This window comes from Misgurnus anguillicaudatus, chromosome 17, assembly GCF_027580225.2.
Source record: "Misgurnus anguillicaudatus chromosome 17, ASM2758022v2, whole genome shotgun sequence".
Classification (NCBI taxonomy): domain Eukaryota; kingdom Metazoa; phylum Chordata; class Actinopteri; order Cypriniformes; family Cobitidae; genus Misgurnus; species Misgurnus anguillicaudatus.
The window spans coordinates 20493369-20512888 of record NC_073353.2 but is presented as its reverse complement, the minus strand read 5'-3'; the positions used below and the strand labels follow the sequence as shown (position 1 = coordinate 20512888).

At 35.1% G+C, this 19520-nt stretch overlaps 1 protein-coding gene across 2 annotated transcripts; it reads right to left on the bottom strand.

The window, feature by feature from the left end:
* Window positions 1–553: 553 nt before the first annotated feature.
* Window positions 554–17540, bottom strand: LOC129452035 (COP9 signalosome complex subunit 8). Of its 2 annotated transcripts, XM_055215687.2 has the most exons (7): window positions 17384–17540; window positions 17077–17147; window positions 16916–16964; window positions 16699–16831; window positions 2002–2109; window positions 1723–1785; window positions 554–1011 (listed from the first exon to the last, which is right to left on the bottom strand). In XM_055215687.2, exons 1-7 carry the CDS (start codon window positions 17453–17455, stop codon window positions 932–934), a joined length of 576 nt encoding a protein of 191 aa, XP_055071662.1. In that variant the 5' UTR covers window positions 17456–17540; the 3' UTR covers window positions 554–931. The 2 variants fall into 2 exon arrangements, with proteins under 2 accessions (XP_055071662.1, XP_055071663.1); XM_055215688.2 differs by lacking the exons at window positions 554–1011; window positions 1723–1785; window positions 2002–2109 and adding an exon at window positions 8666–10126.
* Window positions 17541–19520: the final 1980 nt, after the last annotated feature.

The window sequence follows — 19520 nt, the reverse complement described above, 5'->3', positions numbered from 1 at the left end:
TGTGCAATCTGGAAGATTGAATTCAAATGAATCAACTACAGATTAATATTCTCAGTACTGTGTGTCCCTGTTGTTCCACCACATAGAAATAATTTTCATGCTGAAAAAATGTGACGATGACCAACAGCTGGCGTTTTCTCTCATTTTTCAAAGCCACACTGCTGGAGTATGAGTTCAAAACATCTGAACAGCAGAAAGAGATGTGCTTTCAGAGGAAAAAACATTTTAAACATACGGTAAACAATACTTTGCTGAAACATAACAGCTATAATATAAATTTAGATTTCAAAGCAGGTCTAACATCTAAAGCACTCTGCTTCATAACACTGATATTGTCATATTATTATAAATAAATTGATCTATAAACTTAACAATATTAAAAATTTGTTTTTAAGTTAACAATTTATTTTATCATAATTGTTTAGCAGTTATTTTCTATTTAGGGATTTCTTTAGGGAATAGATCATCTACTCTTCTATGTTAAATTTTAAGAAAGTCAAATAAAACCTTCCTAAATATTGTGAAATCATTAGGTTTTCTTTTTGGTACAAAATTCAAGCATAAAACAGCTTTATGTTGTGTTGCAGAAAGAGTACATTTATGACACTGAGACAACATAAACATCCGTTATCAACACAGAGCCGAAAACAATATGTGTGGATATGGCAAAAGTATTTATGCTGAGAAATAATAATTTACAGTTTCAACACCAGTGTCACAATCCAAAGATGATGTAAAATTTGTACAAGTAAAACTATTTGGATGTATTGTCCTATATCACTGTGGAAGTAAAAAAAAAACAGACATTGCCGGGCATGACAGATGAATGTGTCTGAAAAAGTCCTGGGTACCACATGAAAGAAATTTTCTTCGGTATAACAGTGTATCGGATAGGTGGTGGGGAAGAGGATGAGAGAGGGTGGGGTGCTTATCAGTTCTCTAGAAAAGCCACGTAGTCTGTAAGTCTGGCCAGCTGTTGTTCGTTTGGAACCAAAGAGACCGGGGGTGGATCTGTGGAAAGGCAAAGAAGAAACATGAGAGAAGAGGGGGATTCCTTCTTTCACTCCTTCTCTATAATCTGTTTTATAACACAAAGACGTTCACATGTAAACAAACCCGTGACGCCTGACTGAACAAATGCACAAAAACACTCGTTGACAAACATGTGCTCGAGAGTTCAAGTCTGAGATGTTAGAGATGCGACAAAAACTATAATCTCCTTATAGTGCCAGCTGCAGGTCATCTGAACTGTCAAGTTTCTCAAATCCATTGCTAACATCTGCACTGTCTCACGAGGGACGTGCAAAAACCCAGATGCTGTGCATTGCTGCGTCTTTGGAAATAAATGTGTCTCATAAAACGGTGCTTTGCAGTTACTGGCAAACACGCTAAAAGTCGTTTGGCATGAAACACAAAACGCACAGAGCAGCATCGTTGTTAGCGATGCAGTTTATAATGCAGGACTATGAATAGAAAATAAACAAAATCAAATGAAACTTGTTTTTCTGCAAAGAACATGAGAGCAGGATAGAAGTGGAATAGGAGTGAGGTCACCGCTTCACGTGCCTGCCTGTTATGAAAAAACTGTGCAGAAACATTAACTCAATGGAACAAGCTTCTTGTATAGCAGAGGGGCTATGAATGAAACCTTATGGAGGAATGAGTCACACAGAGAAAAAACCTTGAGATTATTTGTAAAAACAAGTGAAACAGTGCCCCCACCTGGTTTCTGTGGCATGATCATCCTGGTGTTTGGATCTGCCTGCCACCCATGGCTAACAACACCTTCAGTGAAAGAGAAAGATATATTTTTAAATTAAACATGTGTGAAATGCAATAAGGTTTATTTTTGTAGTTTTGAAGAACAGTGGTGGCAGATTGTGAAAGAGATGGATGAATAGTTTGGGAATGGCACAGAAAATAAGGAGCAGAAATCAGGCAGAAATGTTAATTATGTTAATAAATATTGTGTCTCAGTTCATATGTAATAATGTAACGTACCTTTCACTGCTTCTTCTACAGAGTATCCCACAAAGGCAGCAAAGTCCTCCGCACTAATTGAGGTGTAAGCTTGAGCTACAAGCCCATACGCCCTCCTGCGGGTGGACTCTAAAAGACAAAAAGCAGAGCTTAGTGCAGCCAGAGAATACAATGACCTATAAAACTAAAAAAAATCTAATTAAAAACAGAAAACAAATGAACAAAAAAAAATTAAATTAACATTTTCAAGATGTTGCATTTAAATGAAGTAATTATAATCATAAACTATTCATTTATTTTAATTTAACTAAATAATAATATTAATCAATCTGAAATAATTATTTAATTATATGAAAGAAAATGTACAAATGTTTTAACAAAAAATTATTATTATACAAAATAGAATTATTAAAGGGGTCATATTATGAGATTTTTTTTAAAGATGTCAAATAAATCTTTGTGTCCTCAGAGTGCTTATTAAAGCAATAAACCCCAAGCAGCAGTGGGTTACCAGTGCATTTTATAACAGCTAAGGGGCATTGTTAGGCACGACGCGAAGCGGAGTCAATATATTTACCACACTTTTAACAGCCTATGTAATCTCTAATGTTGAACCTAAAGGCCAAAGTATAGTCCTTTTCATGTGCACGCAAGGGTGCGCGTTACGTGTGATGTAACGACCATAGTGAGCGTGTCATACTTTTTACATGGGACTCCTTCTAGCACCCGCGTCACGAACAGCTGCGCTTCTCTCTGTCTCACGTGCACGCGCTCTCGCGTCTGTCCGAAGTCTAAACATAAACTAAAGTAGTAATCCTTATGTCTTTGTTCAGTGTAATGCGTTTCATGCGAGCTGAGGCAAACTTTACTTTTTGTTTAAAATATGACCCGCTGCATGGCGCCTATCTCACTTTCGCGTACGTGCAGAGAGCTGCGCTCTGTCCGAAGTCAGATCACTAGGTATTAATCCTGTTTATGATATGCATTTCAAGGATTCAAGGAGTTGTAGCAATACATCCCTCGTGTTTAATATATGATTGTGTTTAAAATATGATCGCGTTCCGCTGGACCGATGCGTTTAAAAAGTCTCATCTGAGAGCACCACTGCTTGACACGTGTAGCCTTCTGCAACAGCACTAAGCAAATGCATTGAATTGTTTGTATGTGCGCGCACGTGTGTGTGCGTGCGCAGATGCATGTTTTTACAGTTATTAAGTAATCCTGGTTAGGGTTTTAATGACGCGCTCGCATTAATGGCATCAGTTTTAAGAAGGTTGCGGTCATGACAGTGTTGCTCTTGTTCTTTTTTGTCCACCCATCAAGTGACTTGTTATAATGAGTAAGAAATTAACAAATAAAAAATGAGTAAACTACTGCCCCGCCCCCCGATACTATCGTGTTTTGCCGATCTCACATGCTGACAATAGGACGATCCAAAAATAGGGCATATCGCCCAACACTAGTACATTGTACGCATAGGTCACGCATACGACTACACACTCAAAAAAATGAAATGTTGGGTTTAATTAAAAATATGATGTTAACAGGTTCCACGCAATTTGTTAAGTAATCTCAACAAACAATAATTTAGTTAATTTTACAAATGAAATTTAAGTAAACTCAACAAACCTTAGTAGAGTCAACAACTAAAAATTGAGTTAATTGTACATGTACATTTTAATTAATGATGATTTGAATAATGCCATTTTATAAACCCCACCCCCTTTAATAAGTCCATAACACCAAATCAATCAATCAAAGTGCAGCTGCTCAATCATCATATAGACCTATAGACATGATAATAAACATGTTTTGACAAAAATGTTAAAAAATTGATTTATCTCGTTTTGCAACGAAACTCTTTTTTTTTGTTTTTTTTTTGTTTATTTATTTACCAGGACAGTGCATATTAACAACAGTACACCTGTAACATGCCAGATTTAGCCAATGGCTAATTTTCATCTGTAGTCCTGATTGCCAGTTGTACATTGGCACCCTAGAAAAAGTACATATTTAAAAATATTTGCACTGTTAATGTAACAAACTTAAAATAAAGAGATAAAACCATTAAATAGTAAACTAGTCTAAAAATAAGTTGTAAGCTCATTTACAAATCATTACAGTAATTTCAATTTACATCACACAAAACATTTCACAAGTCACGACAGTAACACAAACAAGCAACAGCAGAACTTTTAGTGTTGACAGGACTGATTACAAATAAGCCAACGTTTCAGATGTAATCGAAAGAGACCATATGTATTTATATCTCTGATACTTGACGGAATGGTGTTCCACTCCTGAGAAGCCCTGACAGAAAAGGCAGATTGACTAAAAGCACTTTTCCTGTGTGGAATAATACAGTCACCTCTTGAAGTTCCTCTAGTAATTCTGTGATTAGTTGTTCTAAGATTAATTAGATCACGAAGGGGTGGCGGGGCCATATCATGTAAGATTTTGTAGACCTGGCAGCAATAAAAAAACTTTATTAGATTTTCCCAACTTAAAATATCATATTTTGATAAAATGCCGCAATGGTGAAAGGCTTTTGGTTTCTTATCTAATACTTTGAGTGTTTGTTTGTATAAAGATTGTAGTGGTTTCATGGTAGTAGAGTTTGACTGGGACCAACTCGTTAAACAATATGTAAAATGAGATAAAATCATTGAATGCATAAATGTTTTGGCCGCTTTAATAGACATTGAATTGCGAATAAAACAAAAATTTGCTAAGTTAAATTTGACTTTTTTACAAGTTTGCTTTACATGTGATCTAAAATTTAATTTATTGTCTATGTAAATGCCGAGATATTTATATTCTTGGACAATTTGTATTTTTTCTCCTGACACCATGATATCTGCATCATTTGTTGCCTTGTATGATTTAGTGAAGAACATACCCACAGTTTTTGACACATTAAGTTGTAGACACGATTGATTCAACCATGTTGTGACTTTAACCATTACCTTTGTAAGCTTATCAGCTACCTCACTTTTTGAAGCTCCATGTACATACAAAACTGTGTCGTCCGCGTACATTTGAATGTTAGCCTCCGGACACACCCGTGGCAGGTCGTTAATATACATACAAAATAAAACAGGGGATAATATGGAGCCTTGTGGCAGGCCGGTCGACAGAGGTAGGGACTCAGACTGGCTATTACCAATACGAACAATTTGTATCCGTTGACAGAGGTATGATTTTATCCATTTTAACACCTGGTCTGAAAGATTATAAGAGGATAATTTAGCCAATAAGATACGATGGTTTACTGTATCAAATGCTTTTCTAAGGCCAAGAAAGACTGCTCCTACAACACTATTGCTGTCAAGTAATAACTTGATTTTATCAATAAAATAGCAATTTGCTGACTCAGTTGAATGATTTGATCGGAATCCAAACTGTAGTGGGTGAAGATTAAATGAACTTTTATTTAAGTGGTCTTTTATATGATCAGATGTCCACTTCTCAAGGACTTTAGACATTACAGGTAAAATACTTATAGGTCTATAATTAGAGACAGATTGTGGATTTCCTGATTTAAAGATGGGTGATACAATAGCGGTTTTCCATATGTTTGGAAATTCAGCTTGACATATGGATTGATTCATAATTTTTGTAATGGGACTAGCTAATGATACGCTAAACTTTTTAAGTGTTGCTGTGTCCATTCCATGGACATATTTCGCTTTGGATGATTTAAGTTTTTGAATTATTGCTTGCGTATTTGCTTCTGTGGCACAAGTAAAGACAAGACTAGATTCTGTTGATGGGGTTGTGCACACTGCAATATCTACAGATTTAAAACTCTGGGCTATGGTGGTTACGGAGTTAACAAAATAATAATTAAATGTCGTAGCTACTTGTGCTGGATTCCTAATGCGCTTTTCATCCACCGTTAGTTCGACAGGGTTTTTTGTTTTTTGTTCTTGGCCCATTAATTTTTTTAGCTGGTCCCATACTAATTTTGTATTACCCCTTGCCTCACTAATTATGGTCATAAAAAAGTTGGCCCTAGACTTTCTCAACATGGATATTACAGTGTTCCTTAACATAGCCAAATGTTGTTTATCATGTGACCGATTTGTTTTAATAGCCTTTTTCAGTGCAAGGTCACGCTCTTTCATTTTCTTAAGGATATCTGCATTAATCCAGGGGAGACTATTTCTTCTTTTCCTATGTGTATATCTGCAAGTGAATTTTTTTATAATACACTGTAGTTTATTTGAAAGTATCTTACTTCCCTCATGAACATCTTTTCCAGCTAACAACGGATCCCAGTTAAGATTATTCACTGTGTTTTGAAAATGTTCTTGGTCTTTATGTCGTATTATAAATGATTCCTGGTCTTTAACCTTAGAGACACCAAATCTCTTTTTTGACAATTTTCTCGTGACAAGTACTAAGTTGTGATCAGATATTCCTGTGATCATATTAAAAGATTTTTTTATTCTTTCTGGTCTATTGCTGAATATCAAGTCTATCTGGGTTTTAGTTGATGGAGTTACTCTTGTAGGGCCTTTAATTACCTGTGTGAGGTCAAAGCGATCTGTTATTTGCTTAAGATTTTTTCTGACTACTCTGTCCTCCCAATTTACATTAAAATCCCCCATTATCATGACCTCTTTATCAAAATTACAATTTGACAGCATACTTTGCAATTTTTCATAAAAATCTATATTTGAATTGGGCGGACGGTACAGTACGATAAGGCTGAACGACATTTGTGGTGATAAAATAATTTTCAGCCCAATGCATTCTAGGTCACAGTCTGCTAAGTTTATCTCCTCATACAGAATACTGTTCTTTATATAAATCATAACTCCGCCTCCTTTAGATTTTGCTCTGTCACGTCTAAGAATTTGGTAGCCTGGCACCGTAATTGCAGCAGATGGTGAATTTGCCTTAAGCCAGGTTTCTGACAGACAGAGAAAGTCTAAGTTTGATTTTGTTAAAATAAACTGAATTTGTTCAAATTTAGATACAAGGCTTCGTATATTGATGTGCCCACCGAATAATCCATTTGGTTTTAATTTTGAGTCCCATATTATTTTTGAGTGGTTGACAGTCTGAAAAACATTCCACTTCCTGTTTTTCACGACAGCTGGGTTTGTAGACCACTTCCTGTGTTTACAAGTTTGACTTCCCAATAAATCGCTATTTATTTGATTTGCATTAAGTTCCTTTGGAGTAAGAGTTGGTGAGCTTTCACCTGCAATTCTTGAAGAAAATGACCGTTTCCGATAGTTTGATGCCTCCCAAGCGCTCAACACGCCGCCCTCCTGACTGCAAGTCGCCGCCGTCGATGCGCCCGGCATAGGCAATGCATGCGGGTCCACACAGGCTGAGGCCCCATGCCCGGCTCGAACATCCATCCAGCCAGCCGCGACGTCCCCGCCAAACACCGCCGTCTCCACGGCACTCGCCGGAGAAACAAAACCACCCAGGTAAGATTGTTGGCCATTAATGTAATTTAAATTACATAAAGAGCGTACCTGATTGCTACTGTTGATGCTCGCACCAATCACGGGCGTAATGTGCGGTCTATCGTGTTGTTGATTGTTGAGTGGACCAGGACATTGGTGTATGTCTCCGGACAGCAGGAGGGAGATGATTATTAGAAACGCGTAGCTTTGTTGTGGATTTATTTTGCTTTTAGAGCGTTTTGTTGTTCGATTGGGAAGGTGCAGTTGAATGAAGGTGGTGGTCAAGACGTGTCTTCCGAATCCAAGATGTTTTTTTGTTAGTCTTATCACTAGATTAGTCGCCAAGGGTAGTTTTGCATTAAGCCTATTATTAGAATAATAGTCGTTGTAAATTTGGCCGGTGTCGGTGTAGCAAAAGACATTTAAAAGTAGCACATAAGTAAAGAGCGCTGCAGCTACACCCAACACACCAGATCCCGCCATTGAAAAACTTCATATTCATATGATTGTTTTAGCCCAAGTGAAGAGTGTAAACTTTGTCTCAAAATGTGAAGTTCATAAGAGATTCAGAAGTAAAATTATATCTTTGAGTTAAACTTGTGGTAATGAATCAACAATATCCATAAAGAGTTGAATTTGTTACAATATGTTTTTTATACAGGGCTTTAGCATGATTCAATGTTAACAGGTTCATCAGACACTTTAAGAGTTTGATCTAAATAGCAACGCTTATAGCAACCCTCTCTGTTTACTAACAGCAACTTGAATGCAACCCAAGGGGTCAGCGACGACAACAAGTAAGCAACAAACAGACAAGTACGTCATACAAAGATGACCTCTACACAAAGAAATCTAGGTGTCAAATGTGTTATATCTTTGCACACCTCATGATAACTCAGAGAGATTTTTTCAAAGGTTGTCTGTTTATTTTTAGCTAGTCCCGCTAGCCAACATGACTGCTTGATTTCTCACTAGCCTTTAGCCTGTATAAGCAACAGCAGACGTTGCTGAGAAAGGCAATGCTGATGGGGGTGGATGCTCGTTCCATCTGCTCTATTCTGGTATTCCCCTTCCAACCATATCTTGTCCTCTTACGTTGTAAAAATAGCACGTGCCTTTAACCAGGGATGAATGTTGATCTGAAAGAGTGCTTCGCTCGAGGCACAAAATTTAACAGTTACCACAGAATCAGTTCTGGATACTAGTCCTAGATGTGTAAACCAAATCCTTAAATGTGTGGATTGAAACAAACAACTTGATAAGTCACAATATTTAAAAGTTTTATTTCATAAGTCCACATTTAAGTACACTAAAAATACAGATCTGTTTACAGAAACGTAACATGAGAAACATCGCAAAGATGATCCAAATTTAATTTCTCATTCTCTGTGTATTAGTTAATTTAATATAAAGATAACTTCTAAAGTGACAACAGAAGGATATTAACAATTACAAAAGTATAAAAAAAGGCACCTAAATAAGAGATTTTCTTATGATCAAAAGTTGAAATGCCGACACTGCTTAGCAGCGATATCCAAACATATAAACCTCATGAACCCATTTATCATTGTCACTGTCCTTGCTTGTGCAGCCATCTTGATTTTGCCCTTCCTTGCGTCTCCTTTAATCTTCAATACCATAAGCAGTGCAATCTATTCACTCCTCTTCCTCCTCATCTTCTGCGTCTTCATATTCCTCATCATCATTATCTCCTCCAAAGTCCATCTTAGACAACAAAGTCTCCACATGTTCCGTATCCAAAGTAAAATGGTCCATTCTTTCGAATCCTGGCTCAGGTCTTTCTTCGGACAGCGAACTCTTTGCTGCATCTTTCGTTTGGGTAATCAGGTTCTTCGAGGCCTGCAGGAATTCTGCAGCTCCGCTTTGTTCCAGGGCGCGAACCGCCGTGTCTGTTAACTCTGTGGCTGCCTGAAGACGATCCCCATAACGGCTAGCCAAAGCCCTGAGAGCGGCCACCTTCTCATCTTGCTCTTTACTAATTCGTTCCAAAAGTGCGTTTTTGCGCTCTTCCAAGGCGGCGTACAGTGAATCGAAGCGTTCGCCCAGCTTTTGCTTAGCTCGTTGAGCGTTATCCTGAACAGCCGTACTGGCCTCCTCCATCTGGTTGAGTAATGCCTGAAGGCGACCGTTTCCAGCCACAAGAGCATCAATGGCATTACTCAGCTCGCCTTTTTGAGCCTGGTAGACACTAGCAAGCGGCGACACCTCACAGTCTTTATGTTGGCCGAAAACCTTACACATAGAGCAGGTTGGAACTTGGTGGGTCACGCAGTAGATGTTGATCTTCTCATCCTCGTGCTCTTGGCACATCAGCTCTGTGGACTTCTTAGGTTTTATAGATGTTTCCGGGGTGCCACCACCACCACCACCACCACCTAGACCTTCTTGCTGCTGCTTGTATATGTCAATTATGTTCTCCACTAGAAGATTTCTTTGAAGTCCATGTACACCGTGGCGATCGAGAACCACTTCAAAACGGCAAGTGGGGCACCTGAAGACACCACCAGAGAAACGGTAAGGATTTCTTGAGTCGTAAAGATCACTAGCACATCCTCGACATAGGTTATGCTGACAGGGTAAGATCACCACTGGTTTGGTGAACATGTCGAGACAGATCGGGCAGCTCAGCTGTTTCTCGAGGCTCTCCATGGAGCCAGAAGACCCCAACAAGGAGGCAGTTCGCTGTATGTCCATGTCAGCTTGTCTGTTTTGTCTTCTTTTAACGTAATACTGAAGTGTCTGTAACACTTGGTTGTTTAAAAATTTAAATTAAATGGTGGTACACTTGTAACGGAGTCCTTGCAGTTGTCAGACCTATTCTGGTGAGCAGTGGCCCTGGTCTTTATACGGCCTTTGGCCAGATGGTGACAGGCTATTCTGCCGACCAATCAGAGCTCAAATTCCTATCCGCTTGTTTTCATGATTCCTTTTTAAAGACCAAAAAGCCCCCACCCCTCTCAATCTATGTGTTGTGTCACGATGATACCATAACACTGCTGCCCTTGCCTGTACATTGAAAATTTCAATGATGAAATATTTCAGCTGGGACAAACAAGTATCATGTGTTGGGCAATGCAAATCTATTCAGAAGAAACCAATCCCTATCTACTTTAAAGCACACGCTCAAAATCATATACAAATAAACTCAGATAGCTAAAAAAAACATATATAAATAATTTACATCTAGCTCATCCCATCTTTTAATTTTCCTGACATTAACATTTCTTGTTTTCATTGTATGTGGTCACCCAGTTATTGATATTTGTAACAATTTACAATAAGGTGGTTTTGTTAACATTAGTAAATGCATTAGCTAACATAAACTAACAATGAACCATATACTACGACATAAATTAAAATGAATAAAGCTCATTGTAAGTCCATGTAAGGCAATGTTTTAACTAATGTTAACAAATACAACCTTATTGTAAAATGTTATTTTTACATTATTCGTTTGTTTATGAAGTATTTTTCTAAACAAAATTAAAACAACATAACTTATCTTTAAAATTTTAAATATAACATTTCTTATGAGATAAATCTACTTCTTATTTCTTAATAACCATTCAACATTTTTAATTATATAAAGCAATGTGAAAAAAACAAGTATTGATGTTATAAAAAACAGTACACAAGGAACACATGGAAAGGGTTATTTTTAACTGGGAGGGTCAGGTGTTGGCACGTGGGGATCAACTGATTGCGGTTTTTTAGCATGATCCCATAAGTTACTATATTAAATACAAAAATGAGGTTGCAAAAGAACTTTGCACACTTGGTATTTTTAACAATAAAATATAGAAAAAAAACTGTCTTAAATTAGCCACATTTATCTAAAAGGAGCTATCACTCAAAGGATTCACACTTGGCCTATGAATATGCTGAGTTAATGCCTAAGCTAAGTATAGTCATGAACTACTTGAAATGGAATCTGAGTGCAAGAGACATGCCTCGACAGGGTAAAATTTGCTTCACATTCATCCACATTATAAAGGTACAATAACCATATTTTTAAGCCATCTTGGTTTAACAAAGAAAACCAGCCATAACTGTGCTTGTATACAACACTGAAAAAATCTGATAGCACTGTCTGTGATTAAACTGTAGGTAAGGGTTTTAATAAGATTTTAATCTCCTCTTGAGGTATATCTGATACTTAATAAATCAAAAGTAGTAAACAGAATGAGAAATAAATGTCTATGCAAACAGATTCACATTTTTTCACTTACGCAACTTGGCAAAGATGAAATCATGTCTGACGTTTAAAGGCCTTGAAATCGCAGTTCATTCCCTGATTATGTCAAGGCTTGATTATTGTAATTCATTATATAAAGGTATCAGTCAGACATCTATTTCGCGTTTGCAAAAAGTTCAAAATTCAGCAGCCAGACTCTTAACTCGTACGAAAAAACGGGAGCATATTACACCCACACTGATCTCTTTTTAGATTAGTATATGTACTATATGTTCTTTTAGTATGGGTTTTAATGTGTTGTATTTTTAGTATTATTGTTGTATTATATTATTGCATTACTATCTGTTTTCCAATTAGTTGTTTATTGTGAAGCACATTGGTCAACTTGTGTTGTTTTAAATGGTGCTATATAAATAAAATTGCCATTGCCATTGCCACATTAACAGGGCCCAAAAACATTGTGTATTGTACAATTGTATTGTACAGAAATATTACAAAAGTTAGATAAATTATTTTACATAACATTAACTTAATCATTTTAGTACTTTGCTCATCTTCACACACGCATGCATTAGGGTGGTCCTTATAATGGGGTTTTTTTTATGTTCAACTCTCACCCCCTAAATGTGTTGGGATATCAATAAAAATACATTGTGCAAATTTTTGAATTGTTCCTACAATATCCAAAGGTTCCTCAAAGCCGAATATTTCCGAAATCACATATTTTTGCAAAAACTGTACCATTTAAAAACGCACAACATACATAAAACTTGCTTCTTGGAGGGTAACTTTGTTCCAGTTATTTCAGTAATATAATTTCATCTATTATATTGATCACACAGTATTAAAATCATTAATATAAATTTTAACCTTATTTTAAATATTAAAAACAAGGTTTAGCTAAAGCCAGGACTATGCCTTAAATAAATTAGTATGTTAAGCATCTTTTATAAATGTGCCTTAGAAAAAGACGTTAATGGTGTGTATCTTGAGACAAATAAAATGGCACTGGTATATTTTAAGATCTGTCAGTGCAAGTTATTTTCAGTTGAGAAAGCTCAAACATGTGTCCAGGAAGACTTGCCTTAAACCTTGTTGGTGAAACCAGAGGTATGTTTAGTATGCAGACAGCATCACTGTATGCTTTTAAACATTAAAAGAATTCTACAAATTTCTACATTCATCAAACTCGATCTTCTTGTTATTAAGTTATTAAAAGATAAACAATCAAACTTTTTTTATTTATTAAGTGAAATGTTTAAAGTTGTCCAAATGAAGTCCTTAGTACTGCATCCAGAGGCAAAAATAAAAGTTTTTATATATTTATGGTAGGGTATTTCTGGTATATTTTGGCATAAAAGAAAAATCTATCATTTAGACCCATAAAATGTATTTTTGATTTTGCTAAATATACCCATGCTACTTAAGACAGTAAGGGACACTCTAGGGACAGACATTTAATTATTAATGTCATAAAATATGTTAAGACTGTCACAATGATTAAATAAATCATCTCATTGCAATTGTTGAACCTCATTGCGATGATTTCAGATCACCACAACGATTGCCCATCTCTATAAAAAACACCTAATGCTGCAAAACTTTGATGAACTGCCAGGTAAAACATACATTTCCAAAACAGCAATTCCAAATTTAGGGAGGTGAATGATGCTCTTCTTAAGGAATTAATTTTTTTGCAGCCACTATAGACATGTGGTCCAATACTAATATGACCTTAATAGGATTGGCTACGATTTAAGGCCTGTTCTGGTATAGTCAGTTTATTTTAACAGCATTATTTTCAGTTATTTTTCAAACACTTTATTGTGTTTATTTTTATGAAGAATTTTCAGATTTTGAAAGATATATTCATTAAATAATTACTTATTTAATATGTGTTATGTGTATAAATACTTTTTAAAATATAAACCTTGCGAAAGATTTAATTAAAATAATCACAACATTGTGTGAAAATTATTTCATGAACAAACTAAATAAAATGTATGAGAATTAAATGTCAAAGCAATAAAACAGACAATTAATCGTCATAAACGTCAAATCCATAAAACAGGCAATTAATCATCATCATAACCGTCACAATTTCTTAACAGTGACAGCCCTTATCAGCCTTAAAACGTATCTCTTCAATAGTTATTATGGATAATGTTGTTGAATCTGATCTAATGTATTTGTATTGTGTATATGGTCTTATGTGTTGTATTGTATAGGTGGAGGTGTTAATGTACTGTATTATACTATGTGAAGCGGCCTTGAGCCATGGAAAGGAGCTATAAAAATAAAACTTCTTCTTCTTCTTCTTCTTCTTCTTCTTCTTATCAGGGTTGAAAACTAAATTTGTAAACTGAATTGTATGTGGTTGTATGTGTTTGTAGTAGGGTGGCATCAGGGATGGGCAGTATTTCAAATACATGTATTTAAAATACGTATTTGAAATACAAAATAGTATTTTGTATTTTAAAGCCTTTGAAAAAAATGAAATGTAATTTGTATTTAAATACATTTAAGATGAGTATTTTTTTATTTTTAAAATACTCAAAATACTTTGAGCCAGTCAACCAGTCAGGGTGCTGTTTTCATGCATCAACTAGACCAGACACCAGAGTTTAGGTAAGCAAATATATCTGTGCAGCTTTTAGTGGGCAATAATTGAAATGTTGGAGTGGGAAAAAAAGCAAAGGCGATTGAATTATTGGGTGTGATGTGATTTGTGTTATTATAACTGTAGCGAAAGGAAATTCAAATTCATACTTGCACGTTGGCAGGCAGTTGCACGTTGCACGACTGAGACAGAGTGTGGAACACTGACAAATAAGCCTACACTTTTTACTTAAAGGAAAACCACCTTTTTTTTTATATTTTACTATGTTCTTCTTACCTCTTAGACAAATCAACACATAACCATCTACTTTCAATGCATGGAGGAAGAGCACCTAGTCTGCAGCACCCCGACCCCAGCGCGCAGTAACATCCTCACAGGAGTGATGATGTGACTGCGCCAGAGGTCGAAGTGCTGCAAACCAAGCGCTCCTCCGCCATACAATATAGTTCTCATTTTTATTCACTTAAAAATACTTACTCGTGTATCTACTCATGTAATAGTCTTTAAATGGGGAAAACATGGAAGTGTTTGGTGGCTTCTAAATTCTTCCCTGTTTGGATCCTACTGAATAAATGGGACTAGGCTAAATGCTAACACATTCATGACACACTGTGCAAAGATGAAGTGCACATTTTGAAAAAAGATAGTCATGTATTCATTCATCTAAGTTGAGTCCTCAGTAAACCTACAAGACTTTTATGCTTGATGTGCTCTCCGTTGTATAATTCTGTAAATGACAGAGGACGACTCGTGAGTAATTGTTCTCAAAACCATCAAAAAGCAGCGATGAGAGATTGCCGAATAATTTGTCAAACACTCGTCTCGTGAGAAGTAAATACGTGAATTTCTTCACATATAAACTGTTTAGGTTGTGGGTCGATGACGCATGAAGAAGTTTTTATGATGTTTTTATAAAACATCACTTGACTTGAATGGGTGTTCATAAGGCTGACATGACACGTGTCATGAACACGAAGGAGACTCCATGCACGTCCAGGACAACCGCCACCAAGTGTCACCCGCTCAACTATGCCATTTCTACTGCAAAGATGACATTGTTCGAGATGTCTTTGTTATGACAACTTGACATTAACCAATACATCATAACTTGTCATGACAAGTTGACATTAACCAAGACAACATAACTGACCACTTTTTACCAGTGATACAAATTTAATTTGTCATTAAAATGTCATTAAGTGTTAATACTAATTAAATAGTGTTAAATAGTTTTATAACAGCATCATGAATATTCTTCAGTTCATAATGTTTATTTGACCGAGTATTAATAATATTTGACATAGTATCAACACTTAATGACATTTAAATCGCAGTTTAATGTAATATTAACCCACAAAGCTAGGTAGTTTCTTAAGTTTGATAATGATTGTTTATGATTTATAACAAGTTGTGCTGTATTGGTTTATGTTTCAAGTTGTCATAACAAAGATATCTCCAACAATGTCATCTTTGCATTAAAAATGACATAATTGAGTAAATGACACTTAATGGCAGTTGTCATAAAAGTGCAAAAAATCTTCATGTTCATGACACGTCATGTTATGATTATGAAGGTGTCATGTCAGTCTTATGCACACCCCTTCAAGTAAAGTGTTACCAAGTTTTTTTTTTGTAGTTTTTTATTTCCTACAAGGCAGGGGAAAGCAAGAGGTACGTAAAATAAAATTAAAGTTTCTAAGCAGTTGCACACATCTAAATGCTTTTTGGCATTCAGAAATAGACCCAGATAGATTTCAGCCTAATAGGGATACTTGCACTGAATCACCAATTTCACATGTATTTTGTGTATTTTCAAAATACAAAATACTGTATTTGTATTTAAATAAATTTTTCCTCACAGTATTTTGTATTTGTATTTAAATACATTTTTCGACCCAGTATTTTGTATTTGTATTTGAAATACATTTCCATGTATTTATGCCCATCTCTGGGTGGCATAAATTGTAAACCTCATTTTAAGAAGTTGAACATAACATAGTTCATATAATAATTAGTTTGACCACTAGAAGGTGACTGAGGTTAAACGTCACCACCATAAAAAAATTACAACACTTTCAAGGCCAATTTGTACCCTTAATCTGGGTGAGCAAATACTATTTAACACATAATAGTGTGTTATACTAGTCAATATTTGAAGTGGATCAACAACGTTCATCAAAGTTGTCCTAAGACAAGAACGGGTATTGGTTTAAGACAACTTTTAGGAAATGTTTTAATCCACTTAAAATGTTGACTCATGTTGTATAAAATATTATTTAATGTAATAATATAAAAATATGATTAAATCCACTAAAAAAAGGCTGGTGATAAAGTACATACCACGGACAACCTGCAACTTCCCCCAGATGCAAAAGGATGAATGCAACTTAATTAAACAATTCCCCCAAAAAAGTTTGCATAAACTACTAAAAACCCAAGTCACATAAAAATGATACCTCTTAAAGCTTCCATCACAGGTAAGATGCTTTCAGACCACTGGTAAGCAGCAATTGCATTGTAGATCCCTGGAAAGTCCCGTTGCCATATCCGTTGTCCTACAGCCCATATAGCTGCCAACTCTGGGTTTGCCTGTAAGAATAAACTATAAGTCAGTCCTCCTGAATTTATAGTTTGATTTCTATGAGACAAGCTGGAAACAGTAATATAACTCACTGTTTTAATTGCTTGTGGTATCCGTTTCCAAAGATATCTGGCATTGTTCCTGTACAAAAAGTAATATTATTACAGCACCAACTAATAATCCACATTGATAAATATTAAGTAAGGGCACTCATATTACAGTCAAATATTATATGTGGATTAAATACACTCACATATCACTGTGTAGGAGATATAGGACCAGTAGCTGTGAATACACTTGAGGCGTTGCAATACCACCAGGAGCCTAATAAGACACGATACATATGTTTAAAACATTAATTTGACATACAGTCTATAAAGTATCATAGATAGACTGATATGGTCGTGTCTGTTCACAGAGATAAACGAACACTGTACTAGTTTATTAAAAGACAGCCCCTAGATACTCGTGTGTGACTTACAGAATACAGAAACATTAAATATCCGCACATAAAATGCACACATAAATCCAACTCTCGCGTGTGTCTCTGCACGTTTTACCTCCAGCTCTTGAGTTTCAAACTGCAACAACAGTTTTTCATCAGGTTCAGCCATCATGACAGACACAGGCATCTTTCACAGGAGCTTCAATGCTAACAGCTAAGGAAAACAAACCGTTGGCTTTACAACACCACACTGCCACCTGCTGGATTGGAGACCATACATTTTTCTTCTTCTTCTTCTTTCTTTTTAAACGGCGTTTGGCATCCAGCCTTATGGAACATTACCGCCCCCTCTGTTCCGGAATGTGGACCTGATAATAGGTCTACTCTCTACTTTTCAAAAATCTTTAGATGAACTCTCCTACCCCCTACTTGAGTAAAAATTTATAAATTATTTTATGTCTATGTATGTTTTTTTCCTTTATTTTATTTATTTATTTATTTTTCTTTATTATTATTATTATTATTATTAGTTATTTTTAGTATTTTTTATTATTATTGTAAATCCCTTTTAACAGAATGTTTTTTCTTATTATTGTATAATACATTCTCAAATGTCAATTGTTACTGGCATAATGTTAATAAAAAAACCTCTCAACTTTTCAATCACCTACACTCCTTCACAATTTAATAATAAATAAAAAAACAATAATAATAAATAATAAAAATAAATAAACACATTTTCATTCCTACATTACCCCCGATATAACCTCATTACTTTAAACAGTTCCTACAAACTCTTCTTTTCTTTATACAATCAAAAATCCTCCTTCCTTTCCCCTATAACTATATCAAATCCTATTATATAGCCATGTCTCCTTCAGAAAAGTAATCAGTACTCTACACTGCACCCTACCATTATCACCCAGTAAACTTTTTAAAGTGAACTCCTGTTCTCCTATCTCCCTCAAGTCCCTACTCATTTTGTCACTTTGTTCTAGATATCTCTGATACTCTAATAATACATGCTCTACTGATTCCTCCACTTGACATTCTTCACACAATCCTGTTTGATGTTTGCCTATCATCTTAATAGTTTTATTTAACATACAATGACCAAGACCATACATGAAACTACCGCTATTATTTATTTCATTTGTACGAATTTTTGTAAAATAACAATAAATTGTAATAAAGGTGTAAGGTTTTAATAATGTGGATTTGTGGTAAGTGAACAAAATTGTGTTTTTGTGAAAATAAAAAACATATTACTTCTTACAATTTTATTACTTGAAATTATTATTTCAAATAACAAAAATGTGAACATTTAATAACTTTTACTTTAATAAATTGTTTATTGATTCATTGCTTTATTTACAATATTAATGATTTGTTGAAGTGTGTTTTCACAAAGATCATGGCTCCTAAAACCTAAATTCTTGAATATATTACTACTGTATTGAGACACAATTCAAAACATATTAAATTACTATTAGTATATATATATATATATATATATATATATATATATATATATATATATATATATATATATATATATATATATATATATATATATAATAATTACACCCAGAACACTAATTCTTTGCCCAGCACTAATACTATGATTAAAAATAAAATATCAATAGTATCTGTAGTGTCACATAAAAAACTGTCATTTCAAATGTTCTCCTGCAGGGGGCGTACCATGCTTATGTTGCTTGTTTTTTTCTTTGAATCTACTTTGTGTCTACTTTTCCACTGTATTTGAATGCTGATTTAAAATATTGGGCTGGTTTTATTATTGATATAAAAAAAATTTAACAAGTGCTTTATTTAATATATTTTGGTATTTAGCCATTTCAACCAAAGAAATAATTTCCTTACACTTTGAAGCCTCTTATTGGGTGCTATATGCCAACTTGTAAAATAATGGGTTCATATTGTTGTACGTAGAGTTGCTCTTAATTTTTTTTTTACAAACCATTTCTGTAAAACAGTATACGAACTTAGAGAGGTTTTACAACAGCTCACTGTTATTCTCACAAAACTGTAATATTATGTAGTCAGACATGATTGACTGTGCTGTTACTGCTGGCCAGCTGCTCACCAGTTTTATGTCTGGTAGGAAAATAACTGCAGATCCACACTTACTGTCTATAATCCACTGTCACTGTTATAATACACCTTTCATAACACCCCACTGTATTTAGAAACATGTCTCTTAATAAATCACATCATTACTTTGAAGTCTG